Genomic DNA, 20,455 nt, shown 5'->3' on the forward strand with positions numbered 1-20,455 from the left:
TTTTTAATAAAACAGCACTATGTGGCGTATTCTATTTTAGATTGTAATACATTAATTTCGATTTTGTATTTTCAAAATATGACAATCAGAGAAACTTCGTTCTAATTTCATTCAATATCATAACGACGTAATGACAATGCCATTTGGAAATTAATATTGATACATTTATTTACATATATGTATTTTATTGTAAAGTAAAATAAAGTGACTGTAAATTTCAAACGGCTCGTCTATGACCTTATATTTTAAGAAAATATAAATATTCTTAAGAAATATATGGAACTTATTTGAAAATACTTTTAATATAATCGATTAACTGTAGGTTTTCATCTGATATTGTTTCTTTACCATCAAATACGAAATCTTTATAAGAGGAATACAACACACTGATTTATCGCGACATGACAAAACTATAATTCCTACAAATTTGAAATTTGCGGATTTTACGAAACACCACTTCTGAGTGGGTAAAACGGGGAAAGATTATATTTTATAAATTTTCGCGAGTTAAGTCGTAGATTCAGCTTGTAGATTATAAAAACAATGTAAGCATTTTCCAATTCAGTGGAGTTAGACTTGATGCCAGTCTGTACCGGTGCTGAATATAGGAATGATAAAGTCACTGTTTGTAGTCATGCCGGCAATAACTTTACTCTTAATAATTGAATTGGAATTTATTTATAGTGACAATTAATTGAAAACAACTATGTCTCATTGATTTAAAAAAAAAGATTTTGATGTATTCATTTTACAATTCTGTAATTGAAATTTGGTTTTTATTTTTTTATATTTGCATATGTTTTTGAAGGTAAATTCACATCTATATAATTTTTATACTTCGAATGTTACCTATATCAATTTTTAATGTGTGCTGTGTTTAGTTGATGTATTCCAATGCGTAAATAAATAAAGATATTCTATGATGGCTGTAAAATGTTATTTAAACGTACATAAAATTTATTGACCGATGTCCGCTCCATTTATTCGACACTACTATTTTTATTTACAATATCAAAGCGTTCTTATTGACACGAACTAAAAAAAAAAGACATGAATATATTCTTGTTATTATATGAGCATGTAATAACATAGTACGATCATAAAAAGTATTTAGATTTTTACCCTGAAATTGTATAATGAAATAATTTATAGATATAGTACGACACAACTTAGATGTAGCATCGGCAAAATTCCTAAAAACCGATTACATTCGAGTTTGTCAATGGTGCGATAGCAATCGGTTTTATTGAATTTGCTGATGCTACATCTAAGTTGTGTCGTATTGTACAATCCTTTTGATTGATGGGATCGTCTTCACATATAAATATTTAGAGGGAATAGTGAAACGATGTATTGTCTTTTTCTGTCAAATGTTAAAACAATTATGTCAGAGTGAGATAGAGAATGATAATCTTACCCACTATAATCATCGCAAATTTTCCATTAAATTCGGTCAACCGTTAGTTTCATTTGCCCGCTCTAGTATTTATTTCGGTCACTCGACGTTTAAATTAGAATACTAAGATTAATTAATGTCCTCATTTAGCAGTTTAGTTTAATTTAAGTATCACAGTAACCGTCACCAATTACCCTTTTTCATCAGATTAATAATTTTCCGTATGCTTCAGTTTTTGCTTATACATCTCAAAGTCGATGGTATAGGAAAACAATGAGTTCTGAATCTTTCAGTTAGAATCCTTCCATAGGTATGATATAAATATATAATCTATAAAAAATGGCGTGGTGGAATCATCTCTAAACTCTTTTTTTAGAGAAGAACTCAGCTGTGGTAAAATGACGGTCTAATAAATTGATTACCTACAGAATATTAACATATCACTTGCATACTTAATTAAATTATTAAAATATAAACCAAACGATGAAAGCTTTATTTTATAATTAACACGAGGGATCTTTTTAAATTGAAAGGCTTTTTGCCCTTAATTAGAGTATCGATATAAATGCAAGGTATCCATTACGTTCCGGCACAAATTAAAAATGTCACCGTAGCATAATTTGCATGTTACTTAGTTTATTTTTTATTATTTTGCACTGATTATTAAGTCTTAGAAATATATATCTAAGAAAATTGACCGCACGATATGATAATACAAATAATTATGATTACAACCCTCTAAACACATTTGTTATACAAAAACATTATTATTATCAATAATATCAATCTTTTTACTCAAGATACAGACTTAATACGAACAATGAAAGCATTTAAATACTCTAACAAAAAACTGTTAGAGTTATTAATATAGTTTAAATTAAACAATTCAAAAAACTAATTTGTCATTCAGAATGTATAAAATCACACATATATCAGCCAGGCTGTTCTAAATCACTTCTTAAATCGCGCCTGAAGTGTTTATGAGTTTCAAGATGTCTCAGAATTGAATCTATTTTTATTTATATCCCTGTGCACGGAATTGATAATACATTTAACACTCCCACGAAATATTTCTTAGTTTTAACCGACTTCTAAAAAAAGGAGGTATGTAGGTACTATATGTATTTATGTTTGTACCATTGTTAGAATGGAATTATTTTTGAGTATGATGATCCGTTTAGGCTTTCAGGCATTTGTGCTTAATTTTGTAAGTGTATTTTTGTCAAAAAATTCTTCGTAAACTAGAAGTTGTATTAAGATTTTGCTGATTTTAATTTTAAGTTAGGTACACTTCAATTTAGGGAAAAGTATAAGTTTCACTAAAATTGATCGAGTATATACATATATGTATTTTAGCTCACCAGCTGTTCGAGTTTCGAAGTCGGTTTATTTTTTTATAAACAATTTTTTTCTTTTAAGGAAAATCATTGTCAACCGAAAGTGGTCGAATACAACTGCGGCGGTCCGACCAGCGTCCGCTAGCTCGCGCCAGACGTCGCACCCTTCGAATGACAGTCACAATAGTCAGTGTGTTTGCCTGCTGCTGGCTTCCTTATGCTACCATGACTTTATGGTAAGTTACATAAATGGAAAATAATAATTTGATATTAAGATTAATTTTATTTTAAGCAGGATGTATAAAGGATGTGTATGAAGTAATAGCAGCATTTTTTTGGATTTTATATTTGTCTAAAAGGCACACATTATTTCGCCAATGTCACGGTCGAGATTACAGGCTCAATATAATTTTGAAGTCATAATCGAAGTAGGATTGTAAAACTATAACCAAAAAACTCAATAATGATAATTAGACAAAAAATAATTGCTTATAAAACATATAAGAACAATCACAAAATAAATTTACAGCTTAATCTTATAACGTTCAATATATTTACAAAGAAATTTACAAAATGAACTTAACACAAACGTTCTGCATCAATAGCGCGACGATTTTTAGGAGGGAGGACGTCGTATATAGGTTGGAGTTTAGGGTAGGAGAACAATATGGGTTAAGATACCTTCGTTTAGACCACATTCCTATAAAGAGTGATCTCAACAATAAAAGAAAATATTTTTTGCTTTTTCTTTCGCATTGACAGGTTGTCAGAGAGTGTATTTTAAACTGGGATTTCTTTTAAGATGAAAATAATTGAAATATTGGTTATAAATAATAGTCCAGAATTAAATAATTACCTAGTATTGTAATTTCAGATAAAAGTTTGACAGATATAAAGATAAACGATATGTATACTAAAAATATATATTAAATAATGTTATGGATTGTATGTATATGGATAATGTTAATTGTTTCTTCTACTAGTCTTAATTTAATTTATTAAAGTAACCAAAAAATAGTCTTCAAAATAATCAGTGTCAGAGCAATATTCTCTCGATTGTTTTCTTATGGCGCGTATATTGGCACCAATTTAAGAAACGGGTAGCCATTTAAATTTATTTATGTATGTCTGTCCAAATTATAATTTACTTAATAGCAAACTTTTGCGTTTGTAGTTACTATTAATATTCGAATATAGAGAGAAGAATATAAACGCAAAATAATCAAAAGTAGTAGTGTAGTTAATATTCTCAGAATTATTTTCTTAGAATCATAACTGCAAACGCCGAAAACTTTGCTGTAGTTTTACGTATAGTTAATTTCGTATAAATTTCATACTTGTGATTATGTTGCGTTTATATTCTTCCCTCCATATTCGAATATTATCAGGAGTAGACTTTGATATTACCTATAGACCTGTGATACTAAGGGAGGGAGGTTGATTATGCCGTAACGCTATTATACATATTATAATATCACTTTGAAGTCTTTAGTCTTGTTTAACTAGTAATTCAATAAATATAAATCATCAGAGCGGTATAGGTTTATTAACTTACGAAGGCGCAATCTTCTCTGATCAATTAATTATTTTTTAATAAAATTAACGTAACACAAATGTATTACAAATGTATTTATTAATCGTGTGATGCATAAAAATAAATCTTGGAATTTTAAGTAACATTCAATCGTGCTTATAAACACCGATGAAAAAATTTTACGTGGAGACGCGCCATTTCGTTTTGAATCTACATCGGGATAGACCCTACTCAAAGCCTGTCAAATAATAATCATCAAGATATTAAGACCTTCCCATCGAAAATTTACTACCTTTTACTGGTTTGACATATTACTAAGAGTTTAATGACTTTGATATGATCAGTGATATGTTATATGAACAAGTACCTAATGCTACAAACTAAAAAAGTCATATGCATTTATTTTCAGATTTTGTCTAGCCATCAATAGGGCTGTGTTGCAGAACTATTGATAGTTTGATTGTCGATAATTGATCTCGAAAACTATTCAGGATATCGAGAGCAATATCGATTGTATCGATAGTCTATCGACAGTGGACTATTGATGTGCAGCACTACAATAGCGTATTGACTTATTTTTTAATATCAACAGGGTTTTCAAGACCCAAACTTAAAAATCTCCTACAAAAACAAATTAAGTCTTTCAGTGTGTGATTTAATGAATCTCGTTAAGGGAATTTCAGCTTTAGTTTCTGAAAGATCACAGTTTTCCTCTAGTCTTCCTCACTGCGTAATTCAGACTTTTTTTCATTTCCTCAGCTAAAAAAATCATCCAAGTTTGGTGTTTCCGTTCAAGTTATGCTTCAGTCCTAGAGACAGTTTTCTATTTCGCTTTGCAGTAAAATAATAATGAGTAAAGTTTTCTTTTTAATAATGTTTTAAGTATATTCAGATCTAATATTTTTGAGATTTTGTTGCCTAAGTATTGAAATAGATCATAAGACGTACCTTTTCTATAGGTTATTTCTATTTAAGTAGAATTCGAATCTTCTTTTAACTAGCTGGAAAACTTAACATAACTAATTACCGATACTAGATGCCAGATAAACTTCGACATCGATGGTCTTGTTTCACTAAGAGATAATAGGGTACACTTTGACCCAACATAGTTTATTAATCTTGAGCTTACGTTGAATCGTAATAAAACACGATCAAGTTTATTTAAACTCACAATCGATAATTTTGCTTAATTTAATTTATTTTTAAAATTGACATGAAACCGTATTAAGACTTTATCCGATTGTCTCTTTATTTTTATTAATTCTATAATGTTTTATTTTATCAATTAACTTTTTATAATGTTGACTTATATTTTAATTTCCAAGTAATCTTAGAACACCTGTAAAAAAGTAGGCAATTACCCATTTACTTCGAACAGTTTTGGCATGAAATTATTAACGAAGACGCCGCCGTCTTGAGAAATTTAAATATCACTTGAATAGTTTGCTATCTCTATAAGTTTCGAATAACTAGTTGTACACTCTTCAATAACTTTTTAAAATTCAGTAGTGTGATGAGACATTGGATAGATTTTTAACTTAAATATTTTTTGTCTCTGTCGTTTCAATCCATCTTTTGACAGATTTTAAGTGTTAATTGGCTTAGTTACATCCAGTTATTGACATCGATCACAACGATGACGACCTCCGTGGTAGAGTAGTGTGTACACCGGTTGTCATAGGTACGCCACTCCGAGGCCCCGGGTTCGATTTCCGGCCGAGTCGATGAAGAAAAAGTTCATTAGTTTTCTATGTTGTTTCGGACATAGGTGTTTGTAGTGTCGTCGTTACTTTTGATTTTCCATAAAATAAGTGCTTACATTGGAATCAGAATAATGTATATGTTTATAAAAAAATAATTGCCTCGTTTACATGCAAGGGTCATAGTTGGTTAGTTATTTAGCCGAATTTACAAAAAGTGATCGAGAAATGCAAATTAACCGTGAAGGCTTAGTTTTGGATACGTTGTTACTTGAAATTGTCCACCTCGACACTTTACGTGTGTTCGTCGTCATCTTGTAAAAAAACAAATTTTGTTTTTTCGGGAATAACTCGGCCGTGCGTGATACGGGAATTATGATAAGATGGTTTTTTGTTGCTTCATATACGCCCTAAGATTTGGGTTGTATAAATTTTTAGGTTACCGTTAAGATTATTGAAATATTAAGCTCAAACCTTTTTTTTACATATTAAAAAATATTTTTATGATTACACACTTTTATTAAAGTATTACTAAAGTATGTATTAGTTTCGCATTCACTAATTATAGCAGATCAAAGATTATCTATTCAGGTGATTTATTAATTCGCTGTCGAATCCAATCAACATGTTCAAGTATTATTCGTAGCATCAAGATAAATCAATATGAAAATATTCCATGGGCACGAGAGGCAGATAAACAAGCCATAGATTTATGTACATATTACATACGAATTGCTAATAGTTCTGCTATGTGCACTACAAACAGTTCAGTCCAGTTGATATATGTAAGTAAATTTGTAGAATAGTGTTGTATTTTAAATGAAGATATGATCTCCAACCACTTGGAGCTATACATACATGGCAGGGCTTTGCGAGCCTGTATAGTAAGTACCACCTAGTCTTCAGCTATTCTGCGTCAAATTTATATTTTCGTAAAGCATCATCTAATTTGAAAGGTAAGTTAGTAGTGTAACACGCACAAGGGACATAACATCTTAACTTTCAATTTGGTGGCTTATTGACGATTTAGTTATGGCATTATTAACATTTTTAATTTTTTAAAATTGCATTAATGGGCAAACGTGGCCATTTAACATCAGAGGCCCCATTTGCTTACCGATATAAAAAAAAGCTATAAAACTAATATCTAGAACTAAAATTTTGTTCACGGAGCAGCGTACAGGGTTATTGGTAATTCCCGATTCGCCTATAGACTCCATTAAAACCTGATGCGTGAACTAACGTTATTAGGAAAGTGACGTGAATAATCTTGACAAGCAGCTTCAGTTGCTACCTTCGCAAAAGTAACAAAAAACCGCGTATTCTTCATTGGTATAATTTTGAATAAAATTCCTACGCTGTTCATTTCGTCAAAGCTCTTCTTCCATGTATCAAGTAAGTTAGTAGTGATCAATTTAAAAAACAACGGTGTCTTTATTAACATGGGGCCAATTTGTTAAACATTTCACTCGGCCGAGTCGAATGTTTTCGATATAAGAACTATTTGAAAATATTGTTTTTTTTTTTTTACTTAACATGCCAGTTCGCTGCTTCTGTTAGTTTAGGTACGAATTAAACCTATTTGCTAGGCATTAAAAGAGTATTTTTTTATTGTCATTTAAGTTTTAGTCAAATACGAATTTCTATCAGCATGTTTTTAAAATAATCAAGGCAAGTATCACAAAGCTTTATTTTGTTTTGTGGAAAAAATCATAAAAAATATTAAAATAATTGTATCCGCTCGCATTTTTAAATTCGTAAAATAGAAGTTTTTGTTAATTGTTGGTTTAATATTTATACATAAACAGTATGTATTTTTTATTTATAAATATGAATGAATGGATTGATACTTTTTTTTGAGATTGTTATACAGTTTTGACTTATTTTAAAAATAAGCTAACCTATAAACTTGATACCTAAAAAATTGGTTACTTTAGCATAATAAATATGGCAGTTTTTTAAGCGATCGCAAATAGTCACCCTTACTAGATGCTATATATATTTTGACATCCTTAATCAATAAAGTATTTTTTATAGGTATATGTTCGATCGCAAGTCAGCCATACATGTATCAGCTAAGGTCCAAGATCTGTTCTTCATCATGGCTGTCTCGAACTCCTGCATGGATCCACTGGTCTACGGCTCATACACATTGGATATGAACATTATTAATCAGAAGTTGAGGAAATTCTTCAAAACACACCGCAATACCTGCGAGGCTAACCGTATGATTTATTATATCTTTAATATTAAGGTCACAATTATACTACAAACGATACAATTAAACCTACCACAAAAGTATTTCTCAGATGATCTGACAAACATCTGGACGTAGCTTTATATAAGCTTAATTAAATTCGCACACTTGGAATTTTCTATACAGAGTGTTCTGTTAAGTGATGTAAAAATGCAAGCTATAGATAAACATGTAGACTATTTAATAAAATATATTCATATAAATAATTTATAATTTTATTGACAGAGGTTTACCAATGATGTTGTAGTAAACAGATATGTTATTAACGCGCAAAAAGTGGAGACTAGAAAACGTCCTAATTGGGACGTTTGCCTTTAGTCATTTTACGTAGTAATACGTTATAATACATCATAATTACGTAGTAATACTTTTTGCGTAATTAAAACATATAGTTATCCCTTTTAATTATTGTTTTTATCAAGCTATCCTTTTTACTTTTAACGAAATGTAAAAATAAACGGTCCCCGGCGCGGCACACTTTTTTCTGTTGTTTAGTATGGATATTACATATCTGTTTATTAGAATATCATTGGGTGGTTACATAGAAACTAATAGAACACTTATGTTACTCGTAAATTTAAAACTAAGGCATTCGCATGAACGATTACGTGCGTCCCATTAATACTTTGATTACATTTTTTAAATTAGGAATTTTATTTTTCTGATTATATGTTTTGACCAATTACATGTTTTGATTGTATTTTTTAAATTACGAATTTTATTTTTCTCTTTTAAATTATAATAATTATTATTATAACACAGATTTGTCGACCCTTGAGAACTACGGCAGCAAAACAACCAAAGAATCAGCTCGGCCTATTAATGTGAGTATAAAAAAAATAATTTGCATGTTATTTATGATACTCAGAAATTTACTGGATTAAAATTGAAACGTATTCATTTTTTTGTAGAATTAATCCATCAAAAGCCTCAGGCCTTTGCAGGAAATTCTACTAACTTATAAGAGCTTCCGAATCAACTTCAACTATTTCTTACATTAAATATTCCAACTTAATCGTAACTGACGATCAATTCTACTTATATTTATATGTTACGATACGATCTCGATTATGTTCCGATCCGTTGACCGAAACACAGAACATTCCAGAATGTTGAGTCTGAAGGGTGAACTGCAACGAATATTTTTTGATTCAATACGATACACTATCAATTAATAAGTAGATTAAAACCTTATATTCTATGAACTAACCTAACCTATAACCGTTGGTTGCCTGGGAGAGATCGCTGCATAGCCATACGGTCGCCTATATTCTACGCCTCTTTTATTAAGACCGAATCTATGTTGTATTTATTTATTTTCTGTGTGTAATGTATAATCAATATTAATATGATAAATGTGAAAGAAACTCTGTCTGTCTCTTTGTCTGTCGCTCCTTCACTAGCAAAACGCTGTATCGAATTCGATGAAATTTGGTATGAAGCAAACTTGAACTCCAAGAAATGAAATTTGTTATTGGCTAACACATGACAACCAACACCCTAAAACGTGTGAAGTAAACGTGTAAAATATAAAGTAATGACAGATATTTAAAAAGAGAATACAATTATTAATATCCTGTTATATAAATCCTCTGCTGTGATCACTTCAGATCAGAGTCGAGATGGCTCAGTGGTTAGAACGCGTGCATCTTAACAGGCAAGCACCGGTGATTCATGTGCTTAATTTGTCTTTATAATTCATCTCGTGCTCAGCGGTGAAGAAGGAAAATATCGTGAGGAAACCTGCAAGTGACAAATTTCATAGAAATTCTGCTACATGTGTATTCCACCAACCCGCATTGGAAGAGTGTGGTGGAATATGTTCCAAACGGCGGCAAAGGAGGCCTTTATCTCAGCAGTGGGAATTTGCAGGCTGTTGTTGTTGTTGTTGTTGTTGTGATCACTTATTGTTTGTCCCATAAATAACTAGCGACCCGCACTGGCTTTGCACGTGTGCAATACTGATACTAAATATACTACATAATTTGTTTATTTACGACATCACATTACAAACTTCTAAAATTGACAGTGTATCTTTACAATATTGTCCATGTATTTATATGCAACCTTCCTCTCTATATCTATTAAAAAAAACTGCATCATAATCCATTGTGTTATTTTAAAGATTTAAGCATACATAGGGATATAGGGGCAGAGAAGGCGACTTCGTTTTATATTTATGTTGTGATATAACTATATAATAGGCTATTCAAGGCTTTGCAATCACGTGCCAGTTGCATTAGTTCTATATATATTATCATAATCGTCGTTTTGTTGTGCATACGCTATTTAGACTGGAGCGTATTGAGTGGTTACGAAATACTAATTCAGTATTCGCCACTCGATGCTTAACTTTGTTATCAAACTTGAACACAAACTACTCAACTTCTTAGTGTATATTATTACAGTACTATAAAAATAAAACTTTTTAAAACAGAGACTACATCGTTACGTTTTAGAGCTGATTTTATAATAAAGTCTAGAGGATAAGTCAATGAGACGGTAGGATTAAAACCAAGGTAATTTTGTGAACGTAGAAAGGCCAGGAGGCGTTTTAATATCAAAATATGACGTTATCTTTGGAACGTGATCGTTCCCTTTGGTCGTGTTGTTCATCATTAATTTAATAATTAGGTTTATTTTGACAATACGGGATAAAGTAATATCATGTTGTTTTGGAAACATTAGATTGAAATCGAATCGAGAATCGAGAAATCGTATCGTACCTGTTATAAATTAATATTAATAGTAAAATATTAATCACAATACAAAAAAAAATATGAAGAATTTTGTATGGTTGATCTAGGAAAATGATAGTGAACAAACGAAATATAGATCAGATGGAGCTAGGCTTTTTTAATAACCCTTTCTAAAGATGATTAAGCCTATAAATACCAATAAATGAATATGTCAGAAATATGTCCAAGCAATTTAATAGAATTGTCCAGGTCGATAACTGGCTTGTTGAAGAAACATGTATTCTAAATTCCAATAAATTTTGTTCTTTTCCAAGGATTTTATTTTATATACAAAAAGACAAGCATAACAGGACAAGAATCAAAATTAGATTTAAATTAGTATAATTGGTATTAAGGTTTTTCTGTCATTATCGACGATGTTACAACAATTGGCATAAGTCATTACATTTTCCATTAGTTTTGCTACTGCTAGTTTTTTCCTCATTTTTAGCCATGTAACCGAATATCAAGAAGAACATTTTAAATATTAAAAAGTGCCGTTAGTTATGACAATATTAGACCTCATTATTCCGAGTGACCTTAATCACAGAATTCCATCCGTTTCTATTTAGACGCTCAAATAATTTCAATACCAAAAAAGTCAAGTCGTCTTAATTTCACAGATTTTCGCAAAAATGGACGAATTTTATTCTCTACGAACGTAATTTCGTCAATTATTTTTAACCTGGATTCCGTTGAAGTCTAAGTACGATTATTGCTTTAGTCCTAACAATGGGCGGCATCAGGATTGTCAATCATTCACCTTGATTCGATGCTTGGTATTACAGGAATTCAGACAATACTGTAGATTCCGACAAATTACTTGCTAAGATACGTTCCACTATATACTTACTTACGGACTTTGTATGATCGTGAATTTATGTAAATATTTTGTTAATATGACTCCTAATAAAGTATGAATAAATATCAAAGGTAACACACAAACACTTATAGTACGACACAACTTAGATGTAGCATCGGCAAAATTCGTAAAACTGGTCACATCCGAATTAAGTACGCTATCCCAAATTATCAATTTTTATTTCTTATGTGAATGTAACCTTTACACAAATGTAATAACTTGTAATATTATATGATCTAATGTAATCTTCAATTTGAAGCGTCGATTTACGTGCACTTGCTTTCTCGGGTTCTTCTGAGGCACGAATCTATAGCGACGAATATTGCGCCATTCAACAGATGATGCGACAGGGAGCTATTTCTATTGGTTGTGTAAATCGAAAGTGATCAGCTTTATTGAATTTGCCGATGCTACATCTAAGTTGTGTCGTACTATACATTAATAAAAGCTGTTGTGTAAGACAATAATTTTTATTTGACGCTTAAATAATACGCGTAAAATTTGACGGCGCGGCATTCAAGGTAAAAGAAAACTATTTGAAGAATCTCGGATCTAGATGTACCACTAATCTGTACTCAACATTTTATGGAAGCTAAAATATTTTAAAGGTCATCGTTAAAAACGTTAAATATTCATATTATTCAAAAACAAAATGTTTCCCTCGTAAGCTCCTTTAGTTTATCTCATGGTGCTCGGAATATTAAAATAGTTTTATATTTTCCTTTTAAAAACATGCAATTAAATTGCAAATTAAAGGACTTAGTAAATCTTAACACTTATATACTTAAAAATCAGTTTTAGCGGCTGAAAGAGTTTCGTACTGTCTTTTGCGTTTTGTTTCATAATTATTTTACAACGCATATAATTTGCAATTGATACCTTTCTTATTATGAAAATGACCTAAATCTTTTGCATGCGAATCAATCAATGTTCCACTAACCCTAATAGTAAGTAATTCTGTATTCTCAGATGTGAAATCTTATTTGCTCACTATTAGTCACATATACGGAAGTGATGGTCGGATGCTCCTTCCACGACTAACGGAAAGAGATCATTTCGATAGTATTTTTTAAACCGAGCAACCTACTGTTAAGATTTTGGATGAATTTGACAGGACTGTCAATTAAACTCGTTATATGTTATATTATATGTCCGATTCTATCCTACGGTAGCGTAGTGTTCGTGTTGTCAGAACATATCACAGGCTGTAAGTTATCCAGAATAGATTTCTACGTGTTGTTTCTTCTGACCGTGGTACATGGGTAACGTTGACCTACATACATTTTAAGATATATTCCAATAGATAAGTTGTCAAAGCGTCGCTACACTCAAACCCTCTTATATCCAAGGCGGACAAATATAACCCTTCGATTTACTTAGGTCCTTAGCACATCTTGAATGACCCCGTCGACAGATCCACTATCGACAACAATAACATTAACAAATAGTACCCCGCCGTCGGGGTCGAGGTCTCGCACTCATTTCGATTCGTCGACCTCACGACGTATGCACACCTCATCCCTCCTGTCGTTGACAGCGTCCTAAGTCGGGGTTCGATATCATAGGAGACCCATAGGTCGTGAGGATTCTCAACTCTTCATTGAGCTCCTAACATCTCTCTCTTTAACTCGCTCTCGCCAGTTGTAGCTGTAGAGATCATTAGGAACAGTATACTGACCATACTAAAATACAAGTTTGTTCATGCAAATAGAAAATATTTGAGTTTGTTTTTGTAGTATTCTATTTTTAAATTTACGTCAAATAGTTTATAAATGAAAAGTTTTTTGTTTTCAATGTATTACGAAGCATTTGAAATTATAATTACAACTTAATACATTATGGTTTAACTTTCAGGCATATTCAAAATATCAGCGTCATTACACCGTAGCCTTTCAAGAAAGTTCGTTGATTGTGCCCAGTTTTCATTCGGATCCTGTACGAAGTTGGAATGGCCAACCAAAAGAGTTAGAGGCGCAGAAAGTTTGTGAAGTGTTTACATTACAATCTAAAATAGACGTGTTCGAGAAGTGAGTTTAAATCGAAAAATAAACGATCTTAGATGTTACAGAAAATGCCAACTTCTTGTACATTGCCAAAGAAAAATATTAGAAATCAAGAACACTAGGACCCTATTGTTCTTGAAAAAAAAACAAAGAAAAAATGTATTGACGTAACTTAATTATATTTTCTTTATTTAAAATACTATAGAAATTAAAAAAATACATTTTTTGAGTTATGGTATATAATAAGGCATCATTTGGGTGTAAATTCCATGCTCGAGGGTTCATTGCCTTATTGGTATCTAAGGCTTTGAGAGGGTCGTTACAAAAAATTCTACTGATCTCTTACAGAAATGATAACTTTCTTATCTTAAGGTATATGAATGTACATTAGCGTAAGATCAAAGTGATTTCTTTATGTATTTAATTTCAATAAAAAATAACCTCCGGTTTTTGAAACGCTGATCAAAGACAGATTAACTGATACTTGAATATAATATAATTTGACCTTTCAACAGTCGTTTAGACTAAATATCAGGCTTTCAATGTTTATTCATTGTATAGTGTTATGATTCATTAATGTATTAATATTAAGTAGCTAATTGGTAACTAGGATTGTACATTATCTTAATACTTTTATAATTAAGGGTTAACCGACGATATTATTAATTTTTTATAATAAAATAAATAAATAATATAAAAAAAAATTGAAATGAAAACAAAATGCTATTTGCGTAGTTTTATCGACAGTGATCGATCAATGTCATTCATATTAAAATCTGATGTATTAATCCGAGTTTAACCGGCGTTTCATAAACCAGAGGTTAACCTCTTAAATTATTATTGACCTCATAAATGTTTGTGTACTAATGTTATGTTATATAAAATAATGTCGAAATAAATTATATTTTTCTACAATCGTTTTATTAAATACTTCTTATAAATGTTAAATGGTTTTTGTTACTTTAATTATACGAAAGGTATTTTATACACCTACGATATTAATTACTTATTTTTCCCACGCAATTACCTCAGATCGTAGTCAGTCAGCTGTACGAAAGTTAAAGTAATTATCATATACACGTTTTAATATAACGTATTAAGTTTTAAATAATAGTTAATGTCATCATTTTAATGAAGATATTATGTTACAATTATTGTATACGAAGTTATTGTTCATTTTAATTAGCTCGCGCTGATCTGGAAAATAATTGAGTCAATATTCATGTGAAAATGTATCAAACATAGTATGAAGCTTAAATGTTTTTTTTTGTGTTTAAAATGAACTCTTACTGGTGCACTCAAAAAAGGTTTTTTTTATGGTATAAGTTGGCGGACGAGCATATGGTCCACCTGATGGTAAGAGGTCACCATCACCCGCAGATAATGACGCTGTAAGAAATATTAATTATTCCTTACTTCGTCAAAGTGCCACCAACCTTGGGAACTAAGATGTTATGTCCCTTGTGCCTGTAGTTACACTGGCTCACTCACCCTTCAAACCGGAACACAACAATACTGAGTACTGTTATTTGGCGGTAGAATAACTGATGAGTGGGTAGTACCTACCCAGACGGGCTTGCACAAAGCCCTACTACCAAGTAGATTTTAAGTGGCTCTATAAGCAATATAAAGCTTGGGAGCTAAGACGTCTTTGGTGTCTGTAGTTTGGTAATTGGTTTGTATATTGACTCACCCTTCGAATCAGAACTTCATAATACTGCTGATTAACAGTAGAATTTGTGATATGTGGGTGTAGACGGTTTTGCACATAGCTAACACCGAGTAAATGATGATTGATTCAAATTCGGTCAAGTGTGATTGAATTTTCATGTGCTTAATTTGTTACCATCGAGGAAACCTACATATGTCCAACAGTGGAAAGTAAGTTTTTCTTCATATAGTTAAATTTAGGGGTAAGTATACGAGTTTCAATTGAAAGCCCGATGTGAATTATTCTTGGTGGTTCAAAAAGATAATTATTTCATTCTAAATTCAAAACAAATAATAAGTGAGTATTTAAAAAAAAACTACGCAATTTATTAAGTTAACTCAGAGGAGACACAAAATAATCATGAAATACCTGTTTTTGTCTCAGTGATATACGAATAACAATAATACCCTTAAAGTTACAGACAGACAATATTGATTTTATTTATTTGTATAGACTGATAAATGAATAAAATAACTATATGATATTATTAATCAGGAGTTAAAGACTAAATTCAATTATTAAATAGATCAATATTTAAGTATAAAAAATATATTCAAATATTATTTATGGTAATGAACTGTAAATAATAATTTATTGATTAAATATACAATAATAAATTCACATTTAACGTTTGAAATAATATTATTATTTGAACAATTTGAAATTACAATAATACTCAAATCTTTAAATCAAAAATTAGTAGTTTATTTTATGGGATCGTTGTAGGTCTCCGACTAGGAAAGTAAAACTAAATTGAACTAATTTCAGAATAGCTATTATAATGTTTTATTGAAATACTAGAGATCAACCCTCAACCAATGAAACGATGGATGGATTGTGTGAAAGATATGGCTGAAAAGAATGTTAATTGTGAGATGACGTCAGATAGGTATGGAAGAAGTTATGCTGCGCCGACCCCAAGTAAATTGGGATAAGGGAGGATGATGATGATGACTAGCGATCTACCCCGATTTCGCACAGCTGCAAAGCTTATACTAAATATACTACAGATGTCTTTATACAACGTTCTCAGTGCTTGTCATTAGACAATACAAACCGTTGTACATATAAATTTTAATTGTGTAATATCTTCAAAAATATTCATTCAAATTAATTTATGTAAAGGGCCATATTGATTTAAATTAAATGCTCAATGTATTTAAGGTACTCAATTTGATAAGGAATAATTCTTACTACTTAAAATCCTTTTGTATATAACTATTTCTCGTTAAAAGTAAAGGATAAAAGTGGTTATTTTGGCTTATTTCTAATAGACATATACTGTCGCCATATACTGTAGTACATTATATTGATCTATCCAGGGTGCCAGCGGTTACAATATAAGTGCAAAAAATGTGTTTATTTACGACATCGCCTTAGGAAATTCCAGACTTTCAAAATCCGAGCTGTTACTGAGAACTTATTGACGAAAAAATCCAATTTTACTGGCTCGATTTGGAATCTGATCTCCAAATCTCCGAATCCTTTCCATTATATGTAGCTTCTCGACCAACGAGACAGTTAAAATAAATATAGTATAGTTTAAAGTTGTTTTGAAATAAAAAAAAATATTATTCGTTTTTTGAGCCTCAATTAAAAGATTCCTTTAAATATTTGAGAGGCCAGATCTATAAAAAAAAATTTAAAAACCTCGTAAAGGATCACTTTTTGTCTCAAATGCCTTGTACATCAATAATTTATTTTATTTTATTTGGTTCTTTTTCTTTTCTATTTCTCTTTATGTTCGATGACACGTATGATGATTCGATGACGCATTTACACTTATTAATGTATTGATACTTGTCTTTTATATATATTGATAACAATATTTATTTATTGATATATAGTTTGCGTATTCTATATTAACATTTATTCATTAGTTTTAGTTATATTAAATTCATGTTATTTTACTTATTATTACAGCACCACCCACCTCATTTTCTATGAGCTATCTTAATCTACACGTTCGGTTTCCTGGAAGAGATCGCTATGTAGCGATAATCGCCAAAATTGTACCCCTCTTTTATTTAGGCTGTATTGATTAATTGCTTTGTGTGGAGTACAATAAAGTATCAAGTAAAGTATAAGATTATATACTTCTCATATAAAATATAATCTCGTGTGGCATGTGAAAGTTTCATACGAATTTGAAAAAAATTGAATCACGAAATCTTATTTGCCGATGAATGAAATCGGGTAAAAATAGTTGCTAAGTGAATTCAATTGAATCGCCATCTTGCAGGAGTTTGCAATATTGGTTGTCAAACTCAGGTATGTTCTTTTTATTGACAGGGATGTATTGTTTAAACAAGTTGCTATAAACACTGCAGTTAAAGAAGATTAAAAACTACCAAAGATATAAAACAATACAGAAACGGCTCTATGTATAAAATAAAATAAAAAATGATCTAAATATCAAAAATGTTCTTCTTAACGCTTTGACTATGTTCACTCTCCAGGTGCACTAGTATGTGCGCAAACAAAAGTGAAGTGCGTTCTTCCAATCCAAAATTCTACACAACAGAATAGGGTTCATGAGTAGGATCATAGTTATAAGTTCTTTAAGAGAAGGCAGTCTAACCACTACTAATTTTAACACTTTGGGATGCCACTGTAAAATTTTCAACGAGAAAACCTCATTTTATTCGACTAACTTGTGAATTAAAGTCACATTCAGAGCTAAAACAAGTGATTCTATAAATAGGTAGTGATAGTGATGGTGATTCGCCTTCACTTGAGTCGCTGGATTGACAGATGTGTTTGGATGTGAGATAGAGCTGAGAAGATTAGAGCTGAGCTGAGCCAGTGGTAAGGACGCGTCCATCTAAACCGATGACTGTGGTTCAAACCCAGGGAAACACCACTATATATATATATATATATATATATATATATATATATATATATATATATATATATATATATATATATGTGCTTAATTTGTGTTTATAATTCATTTCGTGCTCGGTGGTGAAGGAAAACATCTTGAGGAAACCTGCATGTGTGTAATTTCATCGAAATTCTGCCACACGTACATTCCACCAACCCGCATTGGAACAGCGTGGTGGAATATATTCCAAACCCGTTATGTTAATGGGAGATTTGCCTCGGTCCAGCAGTGGGAAATTTACAGGCTCTTACTTTACTTTATTTTACTATTTGGATGTGGTACAAGCTACCATCATCTTCCCTTTCACAGAGAAGTGTGTTGTATGAAACATGCCTGGCGGTGATATTCGGCGGAGAATTTGATGCGTCGAGTTAATCACGCAGCAGAGTCAAGTTTTCGAAGCTTACAATTAAAGGTAGCAGCGTTTCAAGTTACCTAACTACTAGCCCCTTGTGCTAACGAGGAAGACCAAGGGACATTTACATGATAATTTATAAGTGTTATCTTATGAATACAACAGGTTTACAACTATAATATAATTCAGTACCCAAGTAAAATGAACTGAGCGAAAGAAACTATATTCAAAATAAACTCAATAGTTACGATTTATATAACGTACATGAGACATGTATTACATATATAGTATGATTGTATAATATTTGTGGTTAGACCCAAGTCTGTAGGGCACTTACAGACTAATAATAACCATCAGTATATACGACAATTATTGCTATACGAAAATTTCGATTGTGTTTCTCTATCCGATATTAAAAAAATGCAGAAATATCGTAAATAAATTTATACAAAAATAAAATAAATATACACAAAAGTATATAACATTTTTATAAGTTAAATGTTATACATAATAAGAAATGTATAAAATTCTCAAAATGTTTCAAATAGATAACTCTTTATAAGAATCTTGAAACACTTCAAAATACTTAGTTTTTACCATTCTTTGACTGTATGAATTTCTTTATTTTATTTAAATTAATCTTCATTTACCAGCTACAAATCTACATCTAGTCTAAAACACATTATTACAATATTTGGAGCCTTGTAAATCTCATATAAACTTATTGTGTATTTCATAAGGCAGCGTTCGCTTAGAGAGCGTCTACACCGACAATTTCTCTTTTTACAAGATTTGCATATTAAATTTTATCCCTAGAGATATTATGCAACAAGATATTAACATACTGTAAAATCCACACTCATCCTAAAACTATAATCAAAAGAATATGAAAATATTTCATTATTTCATTAATAGTGTTAATTGTAGAGGTATATCAGTCAGTTCCGGGCTAGGCGAGGGACCGCGGGGACCGTCCAGAGTTGGTGGAGATCGGGTGGATCAGGGATCTAGCCCTGCTCCGCTCTGATCGCCCGATGGGAGGAAGACCTGCGGACAACCACAGCGGACCTGGCGCCAGTGGAGGCGATTCGTCCTCACTTGCGTCGCTGGGTCGAGAGGAAGCACGGCACACTGTCGTACAGAATGACGCAGGTACTTACCGGACACGGGTGCTTCGGTAAGTACCTGCACGGGATAACGCGGCGGGAGGAGTCACCCTCCTGCCACGAGTGTGGTGCGCCAGTGGACACGGCGTACCACAACCTGTACGAGTGTGCTACGTGGGGGCCCCAGAGGCACATCCTGGCGGCGACTACGGGCGGAGACCTCTCGCTGCCGAGCGTTATCAACGCCATGCTCGGTAGCGAGATGTGCTGGTCGGTGATGCGCTCCTTCTGCGAGAGTGTCATGTCGCAGAAAAAAGCCGCGGAGTGGGAACGGGAAGAGAATGCCGCCACTGACTCGCTCCGCAGAAGATTTAAGTAACGGATTTTGATGAGGTTTTTTTTAAATAGATAGAGTGATTTGTGAGTAAGGTTTTTGTGTATGTATAATTCATGGAAAGTACAGTAAAGAAATACTGATAATTTTAAAAGTTTGTAGGGTGATGTCGTAAAAAAAGAAATTCTGTAGTATATTTAGTATCATTATTACACCCGTGCCAAGCTGGGGC

General features: G+C 31.7%; 1 protein-coding gene across 1 annotated transcript in view; it reads left to right on the forward strand.

Annotated features, from left to right (window-relative positions):
- Positions 1–13,916, forward strand: part of LOC124534937 (adipokinetic hormone/corazonin-related peptide receptor variant I-like) — a 43,448-nt gene extending 29,532 nt beyond the window's left edge. Inside the window, exons 5-8 of the mRNA XM_047110977.1 lie at positions 2,816–2,969; positions 8,005–8,192; positions 8,987–9,048; positions 13,679–13,916. Of these exons, the coding sequence (XP_046966933.1) occupies positions 2,816–2,969; positions 8,005–8,192; positions 8,987–9,048; positions 13,679–13,855 (581 nt within the window). The 3' untranslated portion in view covers positions 13,856–13,916. The remainder of the gene's footprint in view (positions 1–2,815; positions 2,970–8,004; positions 8,193–8,986; positions 9,049–13,678) is intronic.
- The last annotated feature ends 6,539 nt before the right edge of the window (positions 13,917–20,455 follow it).

Source organism: Vanessa cardui, chromosome 13 (assembly GCF_905220365.1).
Source record: "Vanessa cardui chromosome 13, ilVanCard2.1, whole genome shotgun sequence".
NCBI lineage: Eukaryota > Metazoa > Arthropoda > Insecta > Lepidoptera > Nymphalidae > Vanessa > Vanessa cardui.